The sequence below is a fragment of the Canis lupus genome, chromosome X, assembly GCF_011100685.1.
Source record: "Canis lupus familiaris isolate Mischka breed German Shepherd chromosome X, alternate assembly UU_Cfam_GSD_1.0, whole genome shotgun sequence".
Taxonomy (NCBI): Eukaryota; Metazoa; Chordata; class Mammalia; order Carnivora; family Canidae; genus Canis; species Canis lupus.
In genome coordinates this window covers 93331978-93342002 of record NC_049260.1, presented here as the reverse complement: position 1 = coordinate 93342002, position 10025 = coordinate 93331978, and the positions used below count along the sequence as shown (strand labels likewise).

At 44.3% G+C, this 10025-nt stretch overlaps 1 protein-coding gene across 1 annotated transcript; it reads left to right on the top strand.

Moving 5' to 3' along the window:
- The first annotated feature begins 923 nt into the window (after nt 1-923).
- LOC100685955 (rab GDP dissociation inhibitor beta-like) lies at nt 924-2045 on the top strand. Its single transcript, XM_038588226.1, is given in 1 exon segment — nt 924-2045. A coding segment is annotated over 1 exon segment (1092 nt). The 3' UTR covers nt 2016-2045.
- Nucleotides 2046-10025: the final 7980 nt, after the last annotated feature.

Sequence of the window (10025 nt, the reverse complement as noted above, 5' to 3'; positions counted from 1 at the left end):
CCCTTTATTCCCTTTCACTATCTTTTATATTCCCCAAATGAATGAGACCATATAATGTTTGTCCTTCTCCAACTGACTTATTTCACTCAGCATAATACCCTCCAGTTCCATCCACGTCAAAGCAAATGGTGGGTATTTGTCGTTTCTAATGGCTGAGTAATATTCCATTGTATACATAGACCACATCTTCTTTATCCATTCATCTTTTGATGGACACCGAGGCTCCTTCCACAGTGTGGCTATTGTGGACATTGCTGCTAGAAACATCAGGGTGCAGGTGTCCCGGCGTTTCACCGCATCTGTATCTTTGGGGTAAATCCCCAGCAGTGCAATTGCTGGGTCGTAGGGAAGATCTATTTTTAACTCTTTGAGGAACCTCCACACAGTTTTCCAGAGTGACTGCACCAGTTCACATTCCCACCGACAGTGCAAGAGGGTTCCCCTTTCTCCACATCCTCTCCAACATTTTTTTTTTTAGCTGGCTGGCCTACCAGGTCCTTTATGCAGTTGAATTTATAAGGGGACACCAAGGTAAGACAAGTAAAGTTCCAGTTTGAGGGCCTCCATCTCCCTCCCCTGAATCCTGATCCACTGGCTGCCAAAGCCGGAAGGGGTTTGGGATAGGGTGCTTGGTCACGGGAAAAGCTGCTATGGTTGGCCCAGCAGATGGGCAGAAGGGAAGGTTTCACTTCTTCACAATCTGAATGACATCCTCGTCCTCCAACGTATGGTCTTTACCCACTTTTTGAGGATTATGTTTCACAGACAGACCCCAGACCAAAGTGTATTTAAATTCTTTGATAAGATTTTTATGAATCTTCATGCAGAAATCCTCCACTGTAGTCTTGGAATAAGGCAGCACCACTGGAGATGTGTAATCAGGCAACTGGCCTTTGGGTTTGGTGTAAATCCTCACTAGTTTCATGGCCAATGGTCAGCTGGTGAAGATGCTGCTTTATACAGAGGTCACTCGTTATCTGGATTTCAAAGTGACTGAAGGGAGCTTTGTCTACAAGGGAGGAAAAATCTACAAGGTTCCTTCCACTGAAGCAGAAGCCCTGGCATCTAGCTTAATGGGACTGTTTGAAAAACGTCGCTTCAGAAAATTCCTAGTATATGTTGCCAACTTTGATGAAAAAGATCCCAGAACTTTTGAGGGCATCGATCCTAAGAAGACTGCCATGCGGGAGGTGTACAAGAAATTTGACTTGGGACAAGATGTCATAGACTTTACTGGCCATGCCCTGGCACTTTACAGGACCAATGACTATTTAGATCAGCCATGTTGTGAAACCATTAATAGGATTAAACTTTACAGGGAGTCTCTGGCAAGATATGGCAAAAGCCCGTACCTCTACCCACTGTATGGCCTTGGGGAGCTGCCGCAGGGATTTGCAAGGCTAAGTGCTATTTATGGTGGCACCTACATGCTCAATAAACCCATTGAAGAAATCATTGTGCAAAATGGCAAAGTGATTGGTGTGAAATCTGAAGGAGCGGTTGCTCGCTGCAAGCAGCTCATCTGTGACCCCAGCTATGTCAAAGACCGGGTAGAGAAGGTGGGCCAGTTCATCAGGGTTATCTGCATTCTCAGCCACCCCATCAAGAACACCAATGACGCCAACTCCTGCCAGATCATCATACCCCAGAACCAGGTCAATCGGAAGTCAGACATCTACGTGTGCATGATCTCTGCACACAATGTGGCCGCGCAAAGGAAGTACATTACCATAGTGAGCACGACGGTGGAGACCAAGGAACCCGAGAAGGAAATCAGACCAGCTTTGGGGCTTCTGGAACCAATTTAACAGAAATTCGTTAGCATCAGCGACCTCCTTGTACCCAAAAACCTGGGGACGGAAAGCCAGATCTTCATTTCCCGCACGTACGATGCTACAACTCACTTTGAGACCACCTGTGACGATATTAAAAACATCTACAGGAGGATGACGGGCTCCGAGTTTGACTGTGAGGAAATGAAGCGCAAGAAGAACGACATCTACGGGGAAGACTAGGAGCAGTGCACGTACTCATCTCGCTAGGACAGACTCTGGCAAATGACGCATACTGTATGCCCCCGATAGCGTAGGCCTGCTGCTGTAATCCGCACCGCGATTGCAGGGCGCTGTACCAGTAAATACTCCTCCCCTTTCTAATATCATGTAGGAACGTGTCTCACGGCGGGGCGGCTCCGCACCGGCAGGTCACCGCGTCTGCTCACCTTAGCCAGCCCAAGGCTCCGCATGGCCGCCGCTAGGCTGGGGAGAACAGCACGCTCTGGGCTCCTCCCCCTTTTCCTCCCCTACATCGGTGGCTTGGCCCAGCTCTGGCCCTCGTGGCTGGGTCCCTCTCGGCCATTGGTGCTTAGGGCACCCCCGCCCTAGCCTCCTGGCCCTAATCCACCCGAGCTCACTGAGCTCAGTCGACAGAATGGCTTCCCCTTATCATCCAGAACTTGGAGAGCTAATTGGGGTCTCCTCTGCATTTGGTCATCTCTGTTTTGACTTCTTAACTGCAGTGACTAGCTGCGGCTGCTCAGGTCCCCACCCTGCCCCTTCGTGCCCTGTCGTCTGCCCCCTACACATACCATCCACACATCTGGACACACCAGTCCTTCTACTCGAGCGTTTTTACCACCTGTCCTCAGCTGTGAAGGTAGGATTAGGGCTACTTAACTTCCATTCCCACTTCTCTACAAACTAGGGGGTCAGGGACACGAGCAGCCAGCTCCCTTGTCGAATTCTGTCGTCAAGGGTTCATTTAGCACTGTTTCCTTCACATCCACTTCCCCGTCGGTGTCAGGGCGCCTCTTCCAAGCTCCCCTTGCCTGCAGAACGTTGTCTGGTCCTAGCTGTGGTTCCCGTCGCTCCCTCCTCACCCCCTCGGTTAACCTTGTACCTGTCTCATGTATGATCACATCACCAAAGGGGGGGGGGTCAATAAGGACTTCTTTATTTTTATTTTTATTTTTTTTGTTGCCATTTTGTAATCGTATAAAAATAGTAGACAAACTGCTTAATGGTTGGGGCTCACCTCCCTGCTCTCAGTCGTGATCTTGATCTTCTTTTACCTGTACAAGAACAAAGGCAGCTACGTCACCTACGAACCTGCAGAAGGCGAGCCCAGCGCCATCCTCCAAATGGAGAGTGACTCAGCCAAGGGCAGGGACAAGGAGGAGTATTTCATCTGATGATTCCCGGGCCCCGAGGAGCTCATTCAGGCTCTAGTGCTAACACACTATTTATTAGGTGAAAGTTTTATCTGAAGCCAGTGAGAAGCATCGACTGATACGAGCAAACCTGAGCTCCTTCTAGGACACAGGCCCAAATGCCAATATGACTGATGCCAGGGACCCAGGGAAAGCTATTTATGGGGTCTCTAACCAGGCCTTTGTAGTATAGCTGGTTTCTGCGGCTACCCAACGAGGTGGAACGACACCAGGCCACCATGAGTTATGTGCCCAGTCATCTTCAGTTTTCAAGGTCGAAGGGAAGGAGAGTTAGGCCCACTGGCTGCTTCTCTGTCCCCTGCCTGGTCAAATAGTGACAGCCTGAGCAGAAATAGTGTGTAGAAAAGTTCTTCCCAGGTGCTGGATACCATGGTAAAAGGCTAAGTGGGGGGGGGGCAGGAGACTAAAGACCCCACCCCCTGATGAATGTGCTGTATCTCATCTGAGCCCTTCCTTTCCATTATTCCCCAACCACCTTATACTGATGCTATTTTTATCACAATTAAAAATGTTCATTGGTAAAGAAAAAAAAAACAAAAACAGCCTTTCCTGCCTTGTTAATTTTCCCCATTCTCACTGGTGTGAGGTGGTATCTCATTGTGGTTTTGATTTGTATTTCCCTGATGGCAAGTGATGCGGAGCATTTTCTCATGTGCTTGTTGGCCATGTCTATGTCTTCCTCTGTGAGATTTCTGTTCATGTCTTTTGCCCATTTCAGGACTGGATTGTTTGTTTCTTTGCTGTTGAGTTGAATAAGTTCTTTATAGATCTTGGATACTAGCCCTTTAACTGATACGTCATTTGCAAATATCTTCTCCCATTCTGTAGGTTGTCTTTTAGTTTTGTTGACTGTTTCTTTTGCTGTGCAGAAGCTTTTAATCTTGATTAAGTCCCAATAGTTCAATTTTGCTTTTGTTTCCCTTGCCTTCATGGATGTATCTTGCAAGAAGTTGTTGTGACCAAGTTCAAAAAAGGTGTTGCCTGTGTTCTCCTCTAGGATTTTGATGGAATCTTGTCTCATATTTAGATCTTTCATCAATTTTGAGTTTATCTTTGTGTATGGTGTAAGAGAATGGCCCAGTTTCATTCTTCTGCATGTGGATGTCCAATTTTCCCAGCACCATTTATTGAAGAGACTGTCTTTTTTCCAGTGGATAGTCTTTCCTTCTTTATTTTTTTAAGATTTTTATTTATTTATTCATGAGAGACACAGAGAGTAAGAGGCACAGACAGAGGCAGAGGGAAAGGCAGGCTCCATGCAAGGTGCCTGACCTGGGATTCGATTCTGGGTCTCCAGGATCATGCCCAGGGCTGAAGATGGCGCTAAACCGCTGAGCCACCCAGGCTGCCCCAATACAAGACTCTTTAAAGAAAGGGAACATCTATTGCTGATTGTGAAAATTTTTTAGTTTCATACATAGAAAAAGACTGGAAAGATATATGTTAAATGTTGAAGAAAACAGTTATCTCAAATGACAGGATCATTAATGACCTTTTTTGAGCTACATGTTCTAAATTTTCCACAAGAAACATTCTTTTTTAATTGGGAAAAAACAATGAAACTATTTTTTAAATTTAATATTCCCTGAGGACTGTTTGTCTTCCTTATAACATCAAAGAATAACTATATTCCCAGCTTCTCCTAATGTAGCCATTTATAGTTTTGCATTTGTAAATGTGTCTAATATTTTTAATCCTTTTGGCTTCTGGTTAGTAACTTGTCCTATTATTTTTTTGAAATAATTATACATTCAATGAAGCTTGCAAGAAATGTTTAGGGAAGTCCCATGCACTGTTTCCTCAGCAGTCCCCAATGTGGCAAAACCGAGAAACTGACATTAGTACAATCCTCAGTGCTTATTCAGATTTCACCAGTTATACATGTATTCATTTGTGTCTGGGTGTTGTGTGTGGGTGGGTGTTTAGCTCTATATAATTCTATCAGATGTATAGCCTTGCATAACCACCACCACAATCAAAATCTAGAACATTTTCATCACAACAAGGATCTCTCATGTTGCACTCTTTAAAAAGATTTTATTTATTTGAAAGAGAGAGAGAGAGCATGAGCAGGGTGAAGAGCAGAGGGAAAGGGACAAGCAGACTCCATGTGGAGCATGGAGTCCAACATGGGGCTTGAGCCCATGACCCTGATTTCAGCTCAAGAGTCAGATGCTTAACCAGTTGAGCTACCCAGGCTCTCGTATGTTGTACTTTCATTGCCACACTTACCTGCCTCCCTCTCCAATTCCTCAACCCTTATTAACCACTGAACATCCTTCCATCACTATAATTCTGTCATTTTAAGAATGAGATTAGCCTTTTCAACTCAGAATAATTGTCTAGAGATTTTATCCAGGTTGTCACAAGTGTCAATTGTTCCTTTTTCTTGCTAAGTAGTATTCCTAGGTATGAATATACCTGTTTGTGTAACCATTCATTTCCTGAAGGACATCTGGGTTATTTCCAGTTTTGGGCTATTACAAATAAAATTTCTATGGACATTTACATTTTACTGTTTTTTTTAATTCTTTTTTTTTTTAATTTTTATTTATTTATGATAGTCACAGAGAGAGAGAGAGAGAGGCAGAGACACAGGCAGAGGGAGAAGCAGGCTCCATGCACCGGGAGCCTGATGTGGGATTCGATCCTGGGTCTCCAGGATCGCGCCCTGGGCCAAAGGCAGGCGCCAAACCGCTGCGCCACCCAGGGATCCCTTTTTTTAATTCTTAATTTGTGGGGCACCTGAGTGGTTCAGTGGTTGAGCATCTCCCCTTGGCTCAGGTCGTGATCCCAGAGTCCCAGGATCGAGTCCCATATCAGGCTCCCTGCAGGGAGACTACTTCTCCCTCTGCCTATGTCTCTGCCTCTCTCTCTCTCTCTCTCATGAATAAATAAAATCTTAAAAAAAATAAAAATAAATTCTTAATTGGTTACCCAAGAATCCAAGAAAGCCTCCTCCTCCTGTATACTAGAACCTATTGAACAAATCCATGTTTACCTTACTAATATTGGCAGTTTTATGAATAACAAGCTAGAGTAAGAAAAAAACATGGAGTTATACCATATTTTCTCTGTGAATCATACTTTTTAATATATTTGCCTCTGCCTCTTAACTATGAACTATGTGGAGGCAGGGACCATGACTAAATTGCCTCTACTCCTAGGGCAGGGCATAGGGCAAAGACCAGGTGTTTAGAAAATGTTAGGATCTCGGGCAGCCCAGGTGGCGCAGCGGTTTAGCGCTGCCTTCAGCCCAGGGCGTGATCCTGGAGACCTGGGATCGAGTCCCACATCGGGCTCCCTGCATGGAGCCTGCTTCTCCCTCTGCCTGTGTCTTTGCCTCTCTCTCTCTGTGTGTCTGTCATGAATAAATAAAAAAAAAAAAGAAAATGTTAGGATCTCTAGGGGAGGGTGAGGCCCAAGGGATACATGTTTTATGACAAATTCCACAGATATAATAGGCAGTCAGGGTTAAGAATTGCCATTTAGCTGGATAAACAAGTATGTTAAGGAGAAGAAGGAAAGCTCATGTTAGAAGAAAGCAGACTCAGGACTGCAAGGATATGGGGGTGCAAGGCAGCAGTACTAATGTTCTATCATCTTTTTCCACCTTACAGAGTTTTCTGCAACCAGATTAACCTCTAGACTGAATGGTATAAAATCAGTAATTTCTAGCACTATGTTTGAGAAGTGCTATATTGCATCCCTGTATCTGACTGGGCCAAACAAAACAGCCTGCATTTGTTCTGTTAGGTTTTACTTATTTGAAAGGAGGCTCCACACATCTTTGTGGCCACAGACACCTTGAAGAGTATGATGGAAAAAGCTTTTGGTGATATGAATTACCTTGAGATGCTTATTTGTTTAGATGGCATAATTATGTCTGGCAGAGCTTTGGAGAACAATGGCTCCTTGTATTACTGGATCACCTGGGTAATAGTCTAAAACTGTCCCTTGACAGGCCTGCTAGACCTCAATAAAATACGATGGACATATAAAATCATAACAGGGGCTGGACAGACTCTGGAAATGTCACTGACTGGTCAGGCCCCAACATTTTAAAACATTAAAGGGGATTCAACAGACACTACAGGAGCTGGCTGAAGGGTTGTTCAAGGATTGCAAAACCCTTCAAGGAGTTAGCCCATGGTGATCAGATCAGAAGTGGAGCACACACAAGTTGAAGAGGGAAGGGAGGGCAGCCCGGGTGGCTCAGTGGTTTAGCGCCGCCTTCAGCCCAGGGCCTGATCCTAGAGACCCAGGATCGAGTCCCATATCAGGCTCCCTGCATGGAGCCTGCTTCTCCCTCTGCCTGTGTCTCTGCCTCTCTGTGTGTCTCTCATGAATAAATAAAATCTTTAAAAAAAACTATTAAAAAAAAAGAAGAGGATGGGGATACAGGTCAAAATACCAGGGCCTGGCAGTCAGGAAGACTTGTGCTTGGGGCACAACTATGTTGCATATCAGAATAAAGCTGCCCTGGTGGCAGGGAGGGGAGGAACCCCCAAAAGCAAACAAAGCAGTTTTCACCTAGGCAAACTGCTCTCATGCACCCTTCGTCTTGAGCTTTTGGAAACTGGCAGGCCACCTGGGTCAGGGATCTGTTTTAGCACATGTTGTCCTCTACCACCACAGCCTTTTATAAATTGATGGTAATTTTGAAGACTAGAGATCTGTGCTATGTCATAAAGACATAGAACTGAGGATAACCGCTGCATTTGCCAAGTAAGGTCTGTCAAGCTGGTGAAACTTGGGATCCAGTTTTAAAAATTGAGTCTGAAAAAAAAATAAATAAAAAAATAAATAAAAATTGAGTCTGTAGCACAAAGTGGACAGTTACAGGCAACACCCTCAGGTACTTGATGTCCTGGAAAGCAGAGCTTTGGAGCTGAAGGCAAGCCTGGGTTGACTGAGGAAAGGGCATCTCTTTTATGGTGTAGAGCTGAACTATTGGCAGAGTAAGGAAAGTGGGGAGGAAAGAGTCAGGTATAGGCTCAGTCTTTGGGATTGAGAAGACACCTGCAAAATGCTTTCCCTAAGCTTGCTTGGAGTCAAGTAACTCTAACTTAAGAAGGCGAGCCCTGCCTCACATTTTTTCACAGTCCCTCAAAATGCTTATTTCAGCTTCCACCTGCCCTGCTGAGATCTGCAGGCTATCACATTGATTGTTTTAAGGGTGTTGAATCACTCTTGCATCCCAGGGATAAATCCCACTTGGTCATGGTGAATAATCCTCTTAATGTACTGTTGAATCCTATTGGCTAGTATCTTGGTGAGAATTTTTGCATCCATGTTCATCAGGGATAGTGGTCTATAATTCTTTTTTTTTAAGATTTTATTTATTTATTCATGAGAGATGCACAGAGAGTGGCAGAGACATTGGCAGAGGGAGAAGCAGGCTCCATGCAGGGAGCCTGATGTGGGACTCGATCCCAGGACTCCAGGATCACACCCTGAGCTGAAGGCAGATGCTTAACGGCTGAGCCACCCAGGCGTCAGTGGTCTATAATTCTTTTTGGTGGGATCTTTGTCTGGTTTTGGAATCAAGGTAATGCTGGCCTCATAAAACGAGTTTGGAAGTATTCCCTCCCTTTCTACCCTTCGAAACAGCTTTAGTAAAATAGGTATTATTTCTTCTTTAAACGTTTGATAGAATTCCCCTGGGAAGCCATCTGGCCCTGGACTTTTGTCTTGGGAGGTTTTTGATAACTGCTTCAATTTCTTCACTGGTTATTGGCCTATTCAGGTTTTCTATTTCTTCTTGTTCCAGTTCTGGTAATTTGTGGGTTTTCCAGAAATGCATCCATTTCTTCTAGATTGCCTAATTTGTTGGCATATAGTTGCTCATAATACGTTTTTAAAATCATTTGTATTTCCTTGGTATTGGTTGTGATCTCTTTCATTTGTGATTTTATTGAGTCTTTTTTCTTTTTAATAAGACTGGCTAGGGGTTTATCTATCTTATTAATTCTTTCAAAGAACCAGCTCCTGGTTTTGTTGACCTGTTCTACAGTTCTTCTGGTCTCTATCTCATTGAGTTCTGCTCTAATCTTTATTATCTCTCTTCTGCTGCTTGGTTTAGGCTTTATTTGCTGTTCTTTCTCCAATTCCTTTAGATGAGAGGTTAGCTTGTGTATTTGAGTTTTTTTTCCCTATTTTTTGAGGGATGTTTGTATTGCGATGTATTTCCCTCTTAGGACTGCTTTGCTGTATCCCAAAGATTCTGAACCCTTGTATCTTCATTCTCATTAGTTTCCTCAAGAAGTTATACATAAAGCTACCCTATGACCCAGCAATTGCACTACTGGGTATTTACCCCAAAGATATTGATGTAGTGAAACGCCGGGACACCTACACCCCAATGTTCATAGCAGCAATGTCCACAATAGCCAAACTGTGGAAGGAACCACGATGTCCTTCGACAGATGAATGGATAAAGAAGATGTGGTCTATAGATACAATGGAATATTACTCAGCCATTAGAAATGATGAATACCCACCATTTGCTTTGACATGGATGAAACTAGAGGGTATTATGCTGAGTGAAGTAAGTCAATCAGAGAAGGACAATCATCATATGGTTTCACTCATACGTGGAATATAAAAAATAGTGAAAGGGATTATAAGGGGAACTGAGTGGGAAAAATTAGAGAGGGAGACAAACCAGAGTTTCCTAACTCTGGGAAACAAACAAAGGGTTGTAGAAGGGGAGGTGGGCGGGGGGTTAGGGTAACTGGGTGATGGGCACTGAGGAGGGCACTTGATGGGATGAGCACTGGGTGTTATACTATAT